Genomic DNA, 18,722 nt, shown 5'->3' with positions numbered 1-18,722 from the left:
TACAGCTTTGCATTTTACTCATAGCTATGCTACAGCTCGTAACTTGTTCAATTTTGTTCAATTTGAATTTTCAGACTTCCTTTTTGATTAAACAAAATGGTAGAAGTGGAGTTCTTTGAAATCTTCACCGCTATGGTAAAAGCGGCGACTATAGCAGGTGGCCATATGCTGAGGCGTGGAGCTAAACATTCCACAACACTAAATCACCTGTTTACTAAATCAGGAAAGGTAACAGTTATATTAAAAACAAAAACACTTTTATTAAAAAAAAACATCTAAATTTTTTTATTTACACAGATGTATCACAACCATATTAGCAGAACGCAGGACCCAAAACTTCCTGAAATGTTATCTGATGATGAAACATTAGCCAAAGGATGTAATCTCTACAGTGGCTTTATAATTACAGGGGTATGATATTATAGCTTTGAATTGAAAAGACTAATAAAATGAACTTTCATGAATTCTTTTTTATTTTCAGGGAATGACGCTGGTTCAGCAGAAAAGGAACTTAGAGAAGTCAAAAAGGATTGATGTCTTGGAGGAGAGGGTTACTGCAATAGAGAAGTCCCCTAAAGTATTTTTATATAACTTCCATAACAATAATATAATAGCTTTGAATTGAAAAGACTAATAAAATGAGCTTTCATGATTTCTTTTTTATTTTCAGGGAATTACGAAAAAAAGGATTGATGCCTTGGAGGAGAGGGTTACTGCATTAGAGAAGTCCCTTAAGGTATTTTTATAAGACTTCCATAACAATAATCGTCCTACGATTTGGTTCCATAACAACTGTTCTATGTCTAAACACAACTGTCAAATGATTTGTGGGGTTGGGATTTGATTTGTTTATGAAACCAACTGTTGTGGGTGACTACTCTGTTTCACAAATGGCACCTTTGAACTAGCCTTAGAAGGAGAAACTGAGTTACATGGGCCACAAATGGAGACGTTAATTGGGGAATGCTTTACAGAGAAGGGGCTTGGTGACATCCGCTTTTGGACTGGAAGACCACCCAAACCTCCCCTATTGAAAAGGGATATGGACTCTGCTGCAGCACATTGTTTTGTTGCATCATCCACGTACAGTACATCATCAATCCTCGCCATGATATTAAATGCCAAACTCTCCATGACCCTTGAGTAGCTCTAGAGAATTGACTGCCCAACATCCTGCAGTAGAACAAATTAAAGTCAGCTGTGTCACTGTGCATCCAGTTGTTATTGCATTGTGACAGTGGACTAAAGATTTATTATTATTAAGAAAGATATACTCATGATATTTCTTCTATTATCAACATAAATAAACATTGCACACAATGTCCCCTATCTGCTATACTTCGTCATATACTCTTCATGCGAGTTAGTATCACCTACCTTGTTAAACTCGCATTTTGTTCCTGTCAAGTGCAGTTTGAGAAAGACCAGGGAATCGGAGCCTGAGACTATGCAAGAGTGCTTATGCCCATTCTGCCAGCTATTGATCCTCATCACCATCTGCAACAAGGCCATTGAACTTGCCTCAACATGAATCGTGTTTAAGTTTCTTTTATTGTGGATGTTTCTTCTGCTTTTGAGTCTCCAAACATGAACAGCAGATTTGCAACTTCCGGAGAAAGGTAGTATGGTGCTCTGATGACAAGTCCAGTCAATCAAGAAGACATTCAGGTGAAAACTTGATTTAGTGATAGATGATATAACCTAGACGCGCTTTTCCACTCTACAACAAGAATTTAAGAAACAATTAGAGAAATGAACAGGTACAATTGACAAGAAAACAAAACATTTCTTGTACTCTAAATTGTCCTTACGAGGACATCAGAATACCTATATAGGCTATATGAGGCTAATAACTGCGAATGTAGATAAAAAAGGACAGATTTTCTGAAATTTAATACTCATTTAATTCAAGCACAGACTGACTATTTTTTTCCTAACGAAATGCAAGGTATGGTTGCGTACGATACACCCTTGTGGTGGGGCCCTTCCCGGACACCGCGCATAACGGTAGCTTTAGTGCACCGGGTTGCCCTTTTTTTATAACACAATATACATTCCCTTTCCATAACTTCCATATTGAACCATTTAAGTTTGACAGAGTAAAGTCTAGATTTGAGCAGGAACAACATTTTCAAATGAAAGAACATCAGGGTACAACTTCACTTTCAATATCAGTGTTTATGATTTGTCATTTCTAAGTGAGTCCCTTATTCTACAGTTCATGTGAAGTTTCTGATTCATCACTTCAAAGTGAGTTCCTCGTTGTAAAGTTCGTGTGAGTACTCCTCAGACTACATCCTCCAGGTCTAGTTTCTCTTCCACAATAACAATAAAGTGAACTGGCTGTTGCAAAGGTTCAGTAGCTGAAATTCCATACTGAGGTTAGAAATTCTACCAAGCGTCAATAGTGTTCATAAAACTAAATGTTATGAGACAGCAGAAATCACAACTATCTGCTTATAGTGTTAACTAAAAACCTCAGCCATCAAAATTTAACGATGTCAATGAATTTAAATAGTAAGCGCGTCATCTAAAGGGATGCAAAGTGAGTACACTATATGTTCATGTTAATTGTTATATTAGTTCTAATTGTTAATCGTTCCAAAACATGTGTTCATTGGAAAATATAGAATAAGAATATATTATCATACTTGAACCTTAAAAATACCCAATATATTGGGGAGAACATATTGTCAAAATTTTTATGTCAAGTAGTGACCATTCCCACTTCAATAAACTATAACTATAATATCCATTAGTCAATGAAGTTGAAAAATAAATCAAATGAACTTTCAAGTACGCACCTGAATATTAAAGCAATGCTCCTGTTTTTGCTACTTAGTCCTAGTCTGGACAAACCTTTTATTCCATCACCATTCCATTTCACTAAAGCCTGTTATATAACAATTTCGATCTCGATCTCAACTTTTTTGAGAGTTATAATTTTCGGAGTCTCAAAAAAGCTGACCTCTCACTGTTACCTTATCAGTCTTGTTTACCTTCCTCGTACAACTAATAGGAGAACTCCCTCTTTGCAACGTCTGAGATAACTCGTCAATTGGAACTTCTATTTAAAAATTTTGCAGAAAGCAAATGTAATTTTTAAGCTTCTATAAAACAAATTATACTCACATACAAAAATCACCATATACTATCAGAATGAGAATCGAAAAAAAGGAATAAAGGACTATTACGCGGAATAAGGTTACTCGGACTATGCTGCCACTGTGGCCTTGGTTTGTATTTCTCTGTTCCCTCAGTTTTGCACTTGTCGCTCTTACATTTCTGTTTGCCATTATTACTGCCAGAAAGTGTGGCCATCTCTTTGTTCTTATCTGTTTGTTTCTCTGTTTGTTTCTGCCCACAACATTTCACACTAATCCTCATTTCCTTCATCTTCACAATTAAGATAGCTAATTAAAATACTACTCCCATATTCGTTTTTATACTTGTCATTATTGATACACATTTAACCTATCAAGTACACACCTAAAAGAAGAAGACAATGAAGGAGAACTGAAAGGAGAAAAGAATCATTAACATTATCTTATCTCATATTTACCAAACCAAAGTGTTCACTGGTTTTAAAATAAGCCTAAAAATAGATTGCCAAAATCGAATAACTGGACCAACAATTCCTCCATGTATACCTTTTTAATTCAAACGGAGAGTTCCTCTTTCTAAACAATGTTTTAATCAAATAGTGAAGGTGGACGGTGCGATACCCAATGTGATAGAAAAAATTGAAGTACCAAGACCTTGTCCTTGTTAAAACCAATATGCATACAAGTGTTTGTCTATTATGCACCATAGAAGCACGCTTAGCAATAAGGATCACTTTGATGCAGTCTTTATCTTTTTTCTTTGTTCAACTCATTGATTTGTGAGTAAGATACACACTCCCCATACCAATACTTCCACCCCACCACCCTGCCCCAACACGCATTTCATACTGTTTGCTCAGATTATATAAATGCTCTTGCTTCCGGAACAATATAGTTTACTTACCAAGAAACTATTTTCTGTGAAAGGCAATTTTCCTACATACCAAGCAAATCTTATATGGTGAACACCTGTCCAAATTTCAGTCAGCGAAATGCTAGAAAACAGTTAAATGGAGTTGAAAATCTTAGCATATTGCACTGCCATTTGCACAAAAATTGGACTCACTATACGAACATAGAAACTAAATATCCCATTTGCTTCAACCAAAGTGTTAAAACAATATTAATAGCTACAATATATTCCAATACAAGAATAACAGAACAAATGTACCTCTTCCTTCTTCTCTTGCTTTCCTCCTGTGAAGAGCATATAACCTCCATAGAAGGAGAAACCCCAACCAGTAAGAGAGATAATCACAAACTGCAAAAGATATAAGTTCCTAGTCAAACTTACAAGTTTATGATTTACAACGTGTTCAAGTATTTTTATTAGTATACACTCGGTCAAATTCTGATCCCAAGTAACATGGACAAGAATATAAAGAGTAATGCAATCACCATGACAATGTGTACAAAAAATGTAAAAAAAAAAAAAAAAAACACGGTGCTGATGAATTGGTAATACCAGATTAGCAAATGTATCAACATTCAGGACACTTCACACGAAGACCTCTACAACAAAAGGCCACACTTCATCAATTAACCTGTAAGTTGCTGCTAAATCTAAACAGTCTTGATTGTCCTGTAAAAGTAAAGAAAATACCACTATGTGTGAACACCGACAACATAAAACTCCACCGTGTATACTGACAGATCAAATCATAAATAATATATACAGTAATTTCAAAAGAAACAATGAACTGATCAAAACAATAACAAGTAGAATATCGAGTCATTAATCTTTACATATGACATTCGGTTTTTATATATTCCCCAACCCTCCGTAACATCACATTAAAAAACACAACAAATTTCAAGGGTAAAATTGAGAAAAACAATCTCCTCCAACCTTCAACTAACATTTCTGGCATCAGATCTTATCTCTCCGCCTACAACTACAGAGAATCTGGCATTAGACATCCCCTCCATCAACCTCCCCAATGGACCATCTATAACTCCTCTCTCCCTCAAGCTGCTTCTTGTAAAAAACCATATGCAGCCAAATCAGTACCGAAAAACTGACAACACACCCCTCAACACATTAACATAGTGTTCATCTTTCAATTGAATACAGTACTAAGATTTGATAATACATTTTCAGTCTCCTAGAAATATAATGCAAAGTGATAGCAAAATCAAATAACATACAGGAGACACGGCTTTAACTTTGATTTGGCTGAACTCCTCTAGGGATTTTCCTTTAAGCAAAGTTGCTTCAAGAAGTAGATTCACAGAATGCAGTGACATCATGCCAGCAGGCACGATATCACCGTTGAAGCACCGTTTTAATGGCCTCGTTCTCTCAGTAAAGGCTTTAGACATTCTCAAGGACAGGGTTCTAATATCTATACCCTGAAACACTTGAAGGGCAGCATCAAAGTTCCCTCTTTGATATTCTAGCTTCCCCAACAATGCTCTTCTTTCCTGCACCCCAACCACAAAAGAACAAAATCTACTTACATAAAGCTTAAGACCTTCCACTAAATAGGGTGAACAAAGTGATCATCAATCATCAAACAAGATAAAGTTTGCTCTATGAATCGTGTTGATTTCACAAATGGTTGTCTTAGAAAGCCATCATTTTCTCGATTCAACATTTTTCAAAAAAAAAAAAGAGTGACTTTGTGAGATAGTAACTATTAGTTGACTGACTCATATCTTTAATTCACAATGCTAAATAAGTTTTAAAGGGTTGGGGTGGGAGAGCTATTACCTCATAGGTCAAGGAAAGTGTCTCTTTAAAGTTGATTCAACTTCATCAAGTTTTGAATCCCAATCTATTGTTCCAGTTCTTGAAGAAATGCCACTGGCTGAAAAATTCCGGGTAGCCAATGACTCGGGAGATTCTGGGGCTGGCTCATCAAATTTGAATTGCTCTCTTGAACAAGCACACATCATCTTCTCTTTCTCCAAAAAGCAGCAAAAGAATTCAAAATTTTTCACACTTTTGTCCACTTCTAGAATCCTAATTTTGGTCCAATTCTTTTGAAAGTTCAAATCTTTCTTAGTGCCCTTTAACCAAAAATGCCAAATATCATCACGAAAAAGTCAAACTTGAAGACTAAGAGTAAAAAACAATATTAACATCTCCATTTCCATGACTTTCTTCAGCTTTTATGTCTAGAAAACTAGATGCAGCAGCTCCAAAAGGGGACCAACTTGAGCTTCCGTTGCAGGGAGGGTAGCTATCTGTACAAATCCTTAAAAAAACAGAAAATCAAATTGGGTCTTCGAAATATATATAATGAAAAAGCGAGCAGGTAATTCGAAATTTATCTTCACTGCACACAGCCAATTTACAGATCTAGATTTTGTAAATGAATCTAATCTATGTAGAAAATGAAAAAGTGAATTGGGTTTTCTTTAAAGAATTCGTCCATTAAAATTACGGATGGACAGAAATCCGTAGTAAGCAATCAATCTAATCGAAGGGATCTAATGAAAACCACAAGTAAACAATTCAGTCTACTTACAAAACAGAATTAGAAAAAAAATAAAGCCCAATAAAACCCAAAAACTATAACCCAGAAAGTCAAAAATTAAAGATGTTTGGTGAGATGTGAAATAGTAAGTAGTAATTTTTTGGCAAGAAATCATTACCTACGCCAGACAATGTCCTGCTCCTGTTTCGTGTTTAACAAAGCCACTGAGAGACAGAGGAATCAGAATAGAATATATTACCATCTTTTACTTTAGATGCAAAATAATACATATTCTTTCAATTGATATATTAATAGTCCTTTTTATTTTAAAAATAGTATATTTTTAAACACAATTTTAACACCATTAATTTTTTTTAACAGCAGCCTACTCACCTTTATATTAGGTAAATATGAGCACCATTAGACAACTGAAATCAACGCAAAAACACATTAAATAAGCCTTGAGGCATCAACAATTTAGATTTCTCTATATCACTACATCAATAATTGTTTCAATTTATTGATTTCATGATCTGATAAGACTCATGAAGATTAAAGATTATGTCAACTTTTACGCTAGGTGATGCCAGATTCTTCAGCAGGTCAATAGAGGTTGGTTAGATTTTTCATTAGCATCAAAGATTTTGGCTAAGATAAGCTTTATATGTTTCAACTCAAGCTCTTAGACTACAAAACCTTCCGAATTAACTTCTTTGAGGTGATTAAATGTCACATTTATGAAACGTTCCACTTGAAGAGATTCTGGAATAAGAACATCATCGTAAAAGGTTGCCACCTAAAACATTAACAAAGCACAACGTTTCGACTTTATTAAGTATAAAAATGAATAAGACATACAAAGTCCACTAATAAACTTCACAAAATTTTTTGTCTAACAAGAAAACGGTGATGACCTCCTGTGCCTAAACAATAAACATTATACTAACAGAAAGTTACAATTTAGTTTGAGCATTTTCTTGTCGCACACCAATAAATCCAGTTGTTGTGGTGGTGGTTTGCGTTTTATGTTATTGCTTGATAACTGACTTTATTTACATTAACAGGTGTTTACTGATGGATTGGTCAATGAGATTTTACTTTCGTTTCAGATGCTTGCTCTATCGTTAACGTGTCATTTTTGGATCGCAACTATCTTGTAGAGTGAAGCCGCTGAAACTGCTCAAGTTACAAGTTATCAACTCTGTCAAGCTGATGTTGGTAATTACTTCCTTATACTGCTTATGGTGTACAACCCAAATATACTTGGTTCGTCCTCGTCGGCCAGCTGTTGGTGAAAAGGCTGAGCTCGGAGTCCTTGTGTTTATTGGAATGCATTTTTTCCTCCCTCATTGGCTGTGCATTCAGTCCATGAACACAAGAGATCCCCAAGAACTTATGCCCTTATAACTAAATGAAAATCATAGTGACTAGCGACAGAAAATCTCAAGGCTCAAATTGATTCAAACCCTTGTCAGCAACATTTTGCAAGTGAGGTTTTTTTGGAGGGAAAAAAATAGTGTGATAGAAAGGTGATTGATTACTATTAAAAAAGTTAACGGTATTAGGGTTATGACTAAAAATGCACTACTTTACTAAATAAAAAGGACTATTAGTACTATAGTTGAAAGAATATGCATTATTTTGTGTCTAAAGCAAAGATAATGAATGATTTTGGACCTTTACTCTGTGTTTAGACATTGGTAGGTGTTACACGTACTCCCATATCAGTTTGTATAGTTGAATCACTAAATTACCCTTATTAGAAAATCAATGGCATGTAGTAGACATGTCGAAATCAACGCTTCTATATAAATATAAAAATATATATATATATATACATATTCTCTTTCCCTTCTTATCTTTTCCATTATTACTATTATTATTATTTTCTCTTATTATATAAGAGGGAGTTAGGGATTATGTAATCATCAATCCGTCAACATGTATGTTTCATCGTAAGGGATATTGTCGTCATTTCAGTTTGGGACTTATTTGTAGCTGAATAAGTGGATTTTATTTGTCAAAAATTATTGCCGCCTCCTTTGTACATCTTGATACTTTGTGTCTTTTCTGAGCTTGATCGATTATTTCTCAGATTAAATTGAATTAGCTTATAGGCAAAATCAACATTTCTTAGAAAATATATCTGCACCTAATTTAAGAATACAACATCTCAATTTTCAAACCAAAGATTATCTCTCGATAATCATTAAACACAAAATCAGATCTATGAAAAAATATAAAAGATCTATAAATCTAATGAAAGTTATACTTCAACGGAAGATAAAGCAACTGATTTTGAATTCTACAACTGCTTCTAAAGCACATCAAATTGGGGGCTCCCACAATAGACTCAAAAAGAAGAAATTAAAAAGGAAAAGACATGAAGAACTTATACTATATTCGAAGATATCGCTAAAGTGTCTATTCATCAATTTGAAACATATAAACTAAAGAAAATTGAAATATAGTGACATGCATGTAAAAAGATCATCCAAGATAAGAGAAAATGTTTATCAAATATCATTACCAAGAAATGAGTAGGAAAAGATAATAGAGGGAAGAAGAAACTAAGAAGCAACCACAACAAAATAACTTGAACAATGAAGGAATAGAAGAGAAATCAACTGATTCTATAGCATAACGAAATCTAGGCGAATGACCGGAAAGGAAAGGACTGCCACCATCCCACTTTTAATTTTAATTTAGCAAAGCATTTTAAATACTAAAAATTATACAAATACACAATTTATGTTTTTAACATTATAAAAAATCTCAACTCCCTAAACATATTACAAAAATTCCACATATACACAGAATGTTATGTATGTGTCAATTATGTTATGTATATTAATAAGGAGAGAAAGTAAAGTAATTAAAAAAGTGGAAGAGAGTATAATTATTTTTAAAAGGTTGATATTTATGTTATTTATACCTTTAAATACGTGTTTAGTGTAGATGCTTAATTTGGGCCTTGCCCCATTCTTTTGCATTACCCAAAGAGTTTTAATAATCTAAAAATTACACAACTTGTGTTTTCAATATTACAAAAAATTTCAACTCCCTAAACATATTATAAAAATTCTAACATATACACAGAATGTTATGTATATGTCGGCTATGTTATGTATATTAATAGGAAGAGAGAGTAAAGTAATTAAAAAAGTGGGAGAGAGTATAATTACTTCTAAAAGAGTTGGTATTTATGTTATTTATACTTAAATTATATTGTTCAAATTTTAATTATATTTTATTATTAATAATTAAGTAATAATAAATGTAATTATTCTTTTTTCAATTTTTTTTATCCATAACAGGTGTTTTTCTTGTCCACAACTTAAAATTGTTACAAGACTATTTTTATCGTTATAAATCATTTTATTAAGACTAACAAGAGAATTTTAAAAGTTAAATTATTTTTGTGTATAAAAATATGATATTTTTTTTAGGATGAATTAAAAATAACGTGTCACATAAATTGAACAGAAGAATATACAATTATATAAATAATAAAGCTATAATTTGTAATACAAATAACCACATAATACATAAATTGGGAAGGAAGTTATATCACATAATATAATTTGCAATACTTTTCCTATCCTTATTTAACTATAGCTCAAGTATAATATTATTCTTTATTTAATTTTTTTTTAATTCTTTAAGTATATATGTACAACAAATTAAAATAATTAAAGCAATTTTAGAAGTTATCATTTATCGTTAGGCCCGTGCACAGCACCACGGACATTACTACCCTAGTATTATGGTATAAGAGGGAGTTTGGGCAACATGCACACGTGTCTCCGTCAATATATGTGCTTTCATGTAATTTCAGTTTACGTGAGGATAATATGGTCATTTTGAATATTAGTTGGACCAAATGCATTTGCTACTGACAATTTCAAAAACTTTTCATTGAAACTCCTTGTGTGTCCTGCCACCTTGGTGACTTCATCAATATCACACTAAACTAAATAAGGGAAAAAATGAAAAATTTGATGCTTTTCCTGTGATGGAGATTCCAAGCATGGTGCAACTTTTAACAACAACAATTTAAAACAAAATCTAAGCAAAAAAATGATCAAAAACACCCACATACAATTACTTTGAATATTCAATTTTATAAAAAAATTCAATAAATATCAAATGGTAAAAGAAATAAAAAATCACATGCAAATAATCTATACACATTACATTTTCAAATTAATGAGAAAAATAATTTTAAATGTAACTATTAACACAGAAAAAAAAAAAAAAAGAGAATTTTTTGTGCCATTTTCAATATTTCAATACCGAAGACTCACAAATATTTAATTAAGAAAAAGAAATTTGGAGAGAAAAGTAAGGTATCTGACCATCACAGTATAATAAAAAAGAGCATACCAAGCTACACCAAAGAAGAATTGTTTTGAGAGAATGCATTAATTTTGCGTAGAAAATGAATAATAAAGTGATAAAAATAACGCGAACATACTAAAATTTTAAAGAAAGGAGCAAACAGCGTGTTTGGGAAAGATAAGTGTTAAGAGTACTTCCTCCATCCTAAATTATCCATTTCAAATTGAGATGATATATTATTTGAAAAAAATAATTAATAACATATTTAGTTTACCATAATATTTTTATTAAATGATGTTTATATTTTAATTTAAAAAAAAATAATTAATTCAAAAGGTAAAACATGAAAAAAAAATTATTTCATCTTAATTAATAAAAAAAATAATTAAAATTAAAAATTAAATTAAAAAATTTTAAATGAATAATTTGGGACCAACAGAGGAAATATAAAAGAAAGGAAGCAAAACAACAGTTGTCCACATAAATGAAAATTTTGACACGTTTCCCAAGAAAAGTAAAATTGAAAGGTGCACAATAACCTGTGAAATGCGGGTAATTTTGTTTTTTACCTGTAGGATACAAATATATACAACAACAACGAGGGTAAAATGTATACAGTCCATACCATTATTTTTGGAGAAGTAGAAAAGTTATTTTCGATAAACCCCTGACTCAAGACACGGAATAATAAACAACTCCTTAATAAAACATAGAATAAGATGACAGTACATACTTACACCACCCACAAGAAATAATAATCAAAGAGCAGTAAACAAATTTGTAATAAAGCATGCAACAAGGTGTCATAGCAAGAACAAATACGAATAATACACTATCAAGTAATGCCCTACTTCATCGACCCAAAATGGCACTAGCCTTCTATCCTAATCTGTGTCCTCCAGATCTTCCTATCTAGGGTCATGTCCTCTGTGAGCTGTAACTGCTTCATGTCCCGCCTGATAACCTCTATCCAGTATTTCTTCGGTCTACTCTTACCCCACCTGAAATCATCCAAAGCAAGTTTCTCACACCTACGAACCGGGGCATCCGTGCCCCTCCTCTTCACATGTCCGAACCATCTCAAACGGGCTTCTCGCATCTTATCCTCCAACCTTTTCCCTAATAGGCTCATTCCGAACTCTGTCACCCCCAGTAAACCCACACATCCAACGCAATATCCGCATTTCCTCTAACTTCAATTTTTGAAAGTGAGAGTTCTTAACTGGTCAACATTTTGCTCCATACAACATGGCCCGACGGACTGTCACCCTGTAGAACTTTCCTTTAAGCTTAGGCGGTACCTTCCTATCGCATAGCACCCCCGAGGCGAGCTTCTGCTTCATCCATCCCATCCCAATCCGGTGGGAGACATTCTCATCAATCTCGTCATTCCCCGAAATCATGGACCTAAGATACATGAAACTATCCCTCTTACACACCGCCTGAGAGTCCAACTTTACTACCACCTTATTTTTCAGCCTCAAGTCATTAAATTTGCATTCCAAATATTTTGTCTTGCTCCTACTCAACCTGAACTCGTAGCATACATATATAGAAAGGTAAAATTTCACATCTTTGATAAGTAATCTCATGCAGGTCTTTAATTTATTTAAAATGTGCAATTAATTTTATTTTCTTAAATTGCAGTAGCTTTATTTTTATAAACATAAAAATGTCATGATCTGTGAAAATTATTAAAACTCACTACTAGAAATTACCCCCATTGCAATGAACTTTTTGGCGATGGTTCTAAAAGCGTTGCTATAGAGGGTCTATTGCAACGCTTCCAACCGTTGCAAAAATAATTGTTTTAGTAAAAGCTTTAATCATTGCTATTGATATACAACCGTTGCAATAGAGTGATTTATAGCAACACTTGCATAAACCGTCACCATAAAACCACCTTTGGCAACGCTTAATTGAGTAAAAAAGCTATTGCAACGACTTTAATTTTTTTCCTCCCCAATTTTTTACAAAGCGCCCCAAAATATAATGAATTATATCACAAAAAATAAAATAAATTAAAAAATAACTGATCCACTTTGGTGTCAAGGGTTAACACACTAAGTAAATCTTCAAATCAAAATGTTTGGGTGTCCGATCATCGTTTACTCCAGATCGATCAACTGCTCCGAATCGATTGATCTTCAAATCAATGATCTAGGCTCCAGTACACATCCGATCGATCGAGTGCTCCACATCTCAAATCAGTGGTCCGATCTACTACTGCTCTGACCACCGATGCTCCGACCGCTTTCGATTGAATTTTAGTAATCTATTGAAGCAGGTATTTCAATGCCATAGGATTTTAGTACCTTAATTTCTAACTTCTAATAGTATTTCTGTGCTTATTGCAAAGTGTCGTAGGATTTCAGTGCCCTAATTTCCTGCAAAGAATCAATTTTTTGTGCTTATTCTCTTAAAGAGACTGAGTTTTAAAAATATTTGCTATTACTTGAACATAGGGCCATGGCATCTTTTTGTTTGACTGTAGGGTGGAATTCTACAGTTTGTGGAATTCTTGTATCTCTCTGTTCACTCAGTGGCGTCGTACTAGGTACCCTCTGTTAATTTTGACAAATACAACAATAACTTCCAAATTCTTTTTTGTTTTCTCACAAATAGTACAATTGTACATTGTCAAACACAATTAGTGCCATGAAAACTGATGGAATGGCTTTATTTACTAATGAAAGAGAGAATTAGATAAGGAGAAAGAACACGAGGTTTGAGTTACGGATAGGGATGCTGAGTGGAGTCTGGGATTAAATATAGATTCCGGTGGTGGTGCTGGTGGTGAGGACGATGATAATGATAGCCAAGGTGGTGTTGGGATTTTGCACAAGAATTTGACTTTATCTAGCAGTGCACTTCAGGGACTGCTTAGGAAATTGGGTGCTGGATTGGATGATTTACTCCCTAGCTCTGCAATGGGGTCAGCATCATCGTCTCACCGGAGTGGACGACTCAAGAAGATATTAGCTGGTTTAAGGGCAAATGGCGAGAAAGGGAAATAGGTAGAGGCTTTGATGCAGCTGAGTGAGATGCTTTCCATTGGAACAGAAGACTCCCTGTCCACATTTTCTATGTATTCATTTGTTCCAGTACTTTTGGGTTTAAATTACTAGCTTGTTGCATATTTTGAATTATGAGATTATTAATTAATGATTTTATTGTGTGATGTGTATATATTGTGTTATAATTTATTATGTATATAAATAAAAATTTACATTAATACGACTATTTATATAAATTGTTTTAATTTAATAACAAAAGCGTCGCAATAGATGTTATTGCAATGGTTTCATGTCGTTGCAATAGATGAAAATAGGCGTCCCAACAGGTGATGAAATAGTTGTAATAGATAGTCAAAAAGCGTTGCAACAGAATAGCAAAGGCGTCACAATAGCATTTATTGCGACAGTTCGTAATCATTGCAATAGCATCTATTGCGGCGGTTCGTAACCGTTGCAATAGATGAAAATAGGCGTCCCAATAAGTCAAAAAATAACTGTCGCAATAGGCCTATCTATGACAACGGTTATAAAAAATCGTCACTATAGCTCTATCTATGGCGACAGTTTATACAACCGTCGCAAAAATCATTGCCATAGACCTATCGCAACGCCCACCTAGGGGACGGTTGCTGAACCGTTGCGATAGGCCTATTGCAACAGTTTTGTGGCCTATTGCAACAGTTTTGCAACCGTCACCATAGACCTAATTTTTGGTAGTGACTATTTCAGCTTTAATATAATTTTATTAAATGAGTATATTATAGTTCATAAAAAAGGAATTAGAATATTCTAAGGGACAGAATTAATAAATCACAAATATTTATGTTTTATTTTATATAAATTTTAAAAATATTTTTATGTGATTACATATTGTTACAAACTTCCGTATATACATATTTGTAAAGATTATTGACCCAATAAAGCATCTATATATGCAATGATCTACTGACACTCAAATAGTGGCGGAGTCAGAATTTTTATTAAGAAAGTTCAAAATCGAAAAAGTAAGCACGCAAATTAGCTGAAAGGGGTTCAACATCATATATGTTCAACGTAATATATATATATATATATATATATATATATATATATACATAAAAATAACTTTAATCATGTATAAATAACATATTTTTCATCAAAGGAGATTCGGATGAACCCTGACCACAAGGTGGCTCTGCCACTGCACACAAATATATAAAATTTATTTTACATAAAAAATTTCAAATCATTTAATTAATAAACACCACTTAAAATTAATTAATATCATTAGTAACATTTATCAAATATTTAGTATACACTTAATGAGATGATTTACTATTATGTTAGATAAACAACTTTGAAATTATTTAATCAACATCACTTTAAAAAATAAATTTATTCTTAAATATTGAGTCCGGCCGTTCGCACGGGCTATTCCGCATTAGTATATATATAAAATAGACTAGGTAAGCATGCCCCAAACATTTCAAATTCTAATGTAGTTTAATTTGTGTTTGATATTAATTACATTTATGATTTAAACGTTAAAATATACTCATTAACATTGAACAAATATACTCAAAACATGGATACTCAATAACAATGATGCTTGCTCCTCCTAACGGTGTCTCTATGCATGAATTTTTTATTAAAAAAATTACGTCGGAATAATAAAGTGTGCTTCTAATTTTGTGTGATGCACACTTAGAATCATACAATATATTTTTAAATGTATCTTAAAGTTGCCCCGAAATAAGACCAAATAAATTGATTAATTCAACTCTTAAATCAAAATAAGGCAGACGACTAGGTTAACAGGCAATCCACTTGTTTTTCTAAAAAGAAAAGTACGATTCCAGTGCAAAAAGACTACACAAGTTATTCAACAAGGTCATAAGTCCATCGACCACAAGACCTTATTAAAAAAAAAAAAAATGCCAATCTATTTCTTATCTCTCACAATATACTACAAGTCATCTCTACATCATAAGAAAGCAAATACCCGTGAAGTATTTCTTCGGTCTAGTAAATGTGGGAGTAGATATTAAGTGAAGAAGATGAATATTTTAAAGGTTACATATGTTATATGAGTTACAATTCATAAAGAGGTAAAATAATGATAGAAGTTACAAGAGACTTACGGCCACATTCTCACCACTAACTCATAAGATTAAAGACACATACGAATTAATGAGAGTAAAGGGATTTAAGTGGTAGAATTATATGAATGAATAAAGTGAGATGTTATAAGAGTTATCACAATCTAATGGTCACTACTTTCTCAACTTTATAGTATCCATAAATTGTCATGCAATTTGATTTTAATATTAAAATGCACCAACACTCTTTTAAGTGTTCCTGTAATCCTAAAAAAAATGGCATTCGGGTAAGGAAAATCTTAAATGGAAGTTTTTGGGATTGGTGATACTCATAGTTTGGTCCAAAATAATAATCATTATGATGAAGATTTAAATGGTGATGACCCAAATTCATATTTGGCCAGTGGTGATGAACGTTTAACAAATTACTTGCTTGCTGAAGTAGAGAGGGAGATAGATATGCCTGATCAACTGGACTAAGATAAAGATGCTAGCTAGTAATCCGGAGTAAGAAGAATATGAATTTCACGATGAAGGATATAGGACTCAAAGAGAATAATAAGACTGTTGCAAGTGGAAGCTGGTGATTCAGATAGCTAGAATGAAGTGCACTGCAGCAATTACATTCTGGAAAGGAGGATCAGAACCTTGTTTAGTGATGCCGAAGAAATAATAATAAAGAGTTTATCCTTAAAAGTCTATGAGTCAAACAACAAATATCATATTTAAATGTCATGTTTGGATTTATTTTTAAACCCCCTTCACTGCTAGACTAAAACATTCTCTTAAATTAAAATGATGAAGAAAATTATTTTACCCCGGCCTCCAATTAATGTGGCTTTATATTATATTATATTGGTGCATGATTTTGGAATGACTGGACAATGAAATATACTATGTCATGGTGAACTATAAGGGATAAGTAGTCTCAAAATAAAATAATAGATCATTTTATTTCAGGTTTAGTTGGTGATATTTGTCAACTTATCTTACCATTTACATCATAGTGATGGAATAAGTTATTATTTTCCAACTAAATGACCCCAAGAATTCTTCGTAAAACTTCTTCTCTCTCAAAATATCCAAGAGTATGCGCAAATATCTTGCATACTCCTTTCTTAGAGTAATTAAAATGTCATCAATAAATAAACTAACGATTAAATCCAAGAAAAAATTGAAAGTACCAATCATAAAACTCATGAATGTTGTTGGCACATTGGTCAACCCGAAAGACATCTAGATGGTCGTAAATTCCCTGTCAAACAAGGAGTTGGTAAAGCCATAATGAATCAAGAGGTTAGATGATAAGAAAGTTGGGACAGAAAAGTGTAAGAAGCCAACTAAAATGGTCTCATTGGCATTAGCATAACTACTACTCTCTCTTCCTTTTTACCCATTCCAAATTTTTTTTACCCATTCCAAATTTTCTAATCTAATGTCTCATTTTACTTATTTTTTTTATTTATCAAGATAAGATAATTTATTTTTAATATTTTACTCTTTATATTAATTATTTTTTCTTTAAATTAAAATATAAACATTATTTAATAAAGATACTATGATAAATTAACTATGTTATTTATTATTTTTCTTAATAGTTGTACACAATAATCTCTAATGTGTCATGAAACTACTGTGTGAACATGAAGAATTCACATGTAATAGAAGATGAGGGGACATAATTCTCAGTGATTGTCTCTAGTTGCAATCTCGAAGTATGAAGGAAAAAAGGACGTCCACTATTGTTTGCTCTCTTGTTTCCGCTATTTTATTATTGGTTCTATTGTTTTAATTGATTTAAATTTGCATCGTATAAGATTTATTAAAAGATGTAAGTACCCTTTATCAATATTTTTATGATGGTGTTGCAATTGTTATTTTTTTTTTTTTTTCTCATTTGCTAATGAAGTTTGTTCTGTCAATTGGTTTTGTAGCCTATTATAAAACATTTTTATATACATACTTTCTACACATGAAAAACGGTTCATAAAACACAAAATCTTTATAGAATCATTTTGATCTACTCAGATTATAAAAGGTCATGTTTGAACCATTTCCTATCAAGAATTTGGAACTTGGCTTACTGCTTGGTTGTAGGTAAATGTAAAGAAAGATAATATACATGTAATTTACTAACTATTAATTTTTTCTACTTCTCTTGAAGTAGTTGTATGAACTGCGTACATCTTATCCCCATACCCCACTATGTGGGAATACATTGGTTTTGTTGTTGTAGTATTTCTGATAGTCCCCCAGTAAAGTCTTTCTGGCGACAATAAAAAAAAGTTGCATTCACACTTAATTTTTAGATTTTTTTTGCCCTTTTATGATAAAATATGATAAAATCAAAATAAGATTATGAAGATTTTTTCATAATTATGGCTAAATTTAGGCCAAAAAAAATATAGTCATTTAGCATTATCCTTTTAAAAAGTTTGTGTCAAGTTTAACGATGCAGATTAACAAACCTACTAGTATTAAAGTGGCAAATTGGTGGCTATTGGATCAGAAAAGTACAATAAATAAATGAAAGTAAAGGGAGAAGGGTTTAATGCACATGGGAATCAGCATCATTAACTTCAGTCAGTCAGTTGACTCATCGTGTTTACTACTCCCTCTCATATTCATTACTATTATCTTACTCAAAATAATTATTTTATATTAATTATCCACTTTATTAATTACTTACTAGATTTTTTATATTATTTTTCATTTACTTTTTAAAAAAATTTCACACTTGTTTATAAAATTTTAAGAGAT

General features: G+C 32.5%; 2 protein-coding genes and 1 long non-coding RNA gene across 36 annotated transcripts in view; 2 read left to right on the top strand and 1 right to left on the bottom strand.

The window, feature by feature from the left end:
- LOC107840607 overlaps positions 1 to 748 on the top strand; it is a 4,450-nt gene extending 3,702 nt beyond the window's left edge. The window contains exons 2-5 of one of the 2 annotated variants that reach the window (XM_047395248.1): positions 75 to 228; positions 298 to 411; positions 482 to 577; positions 671 to 748. In XM_047395248.1, the coding sequence (XP_047251204.1) occupies positions 97 to 228; positions 298 to 411; positions 482 to 577; positions 671 to 748 (420 nt within the window). In that variant the 5' untranslated portion in view covers positions 75 to 96. Of the gene's footprint in view, positions 1 to 6; positions 229 to 297; positions 412 to 481; positions 578 to 670 lie in introns of those variants that run through there. The other variant, XM_047395249.1, reaches the window with a different exon arrangement.
- LOC107840606 lies at positions 715 to 6,854 on the bottom strand. Of its 33 annotated transcripts, none has more exons than XM_016684518.2 (10): positions 6,705 to 6,854; positions 5,818 to 6,304; positions 5,253 to 5,528; positions 4,570 to 4,686; positions 4,276 to 4,365; positions 3,195 to 3,396; positions 2,982 to 3,067; positions 2,805 to 2,893; positions 1,378 to 1,720; positions 715 to 1,173 (listed from the first exon to the last, which is right to left on the bottom strand). In XM_016684518.2, the coding sequence occupies exons 5-9, from the start codon at positions 4,312 to 4,314 to the stop codon at positions 1,702 to 1,704; spliced, it is 435 nt and encodes a 144-aa protein (XP_016540004.1). In that variant the 5' UTR covers positions 4,315 to 4,365; positions 4,570 to 4,686; positions 5,253 to 5,528; positions 5,818 to 6,304; positions 6,705 to 6,854; the 3' UTR covers positions 715 to 1,173; positions 1,378 to 1,701. The 33 variants fall into 33 exon arrangements, 14 of the variants coding, with proteins under 14 accessions (XP_016540004.1, XP_047251201.1, XP_047251193.1 ...); XM_047395245.1 differs by having other exon boundaries at positions 5,456 to 5,528; XM_047395237.1 differs by having other exon boundaries at positions 1,378 to 1,632; positions 6,705 to 6,853.
- A 5,822-nt stretch (positions 6,855 to 12,676) lies between these two features.
- Positions 12,677 to 14,050, top strand: LOC124886517. Its single transcript, XR_007043824.1, has 2 exons — positions 12,677 to 13,154; positions 13,362 to 14,050. It is a non-coding gene; the product is annotated as an uncharacterized LOC124886517 (long non-coding RNA).
- Positions 14,051 to 18,722: the final 4,672 nt, after the last annotated feature.

Source organism: Capsicum annuum, chromosome 8 (genome assembly GCF_002878395.1).
Source record: "Capsicum annuum cultivar UCD-10X-F1 chromosome 8, UCD10Xv1.1, whole genome shotgun sequence".
Classification (NCBI taxonomy): domain Eukaryota; kingdom Viridiplantae; phylum Streptophyta; class Magnoliopsida; order Solanales; family Solanaceae; genus Capsicum; species Capsicum annuum.
The sequence above is the reverse complement of the archived record's forward strand: the minus strand, read 5'-3'. Positions and strand labels throughout refer to the sequence as shown.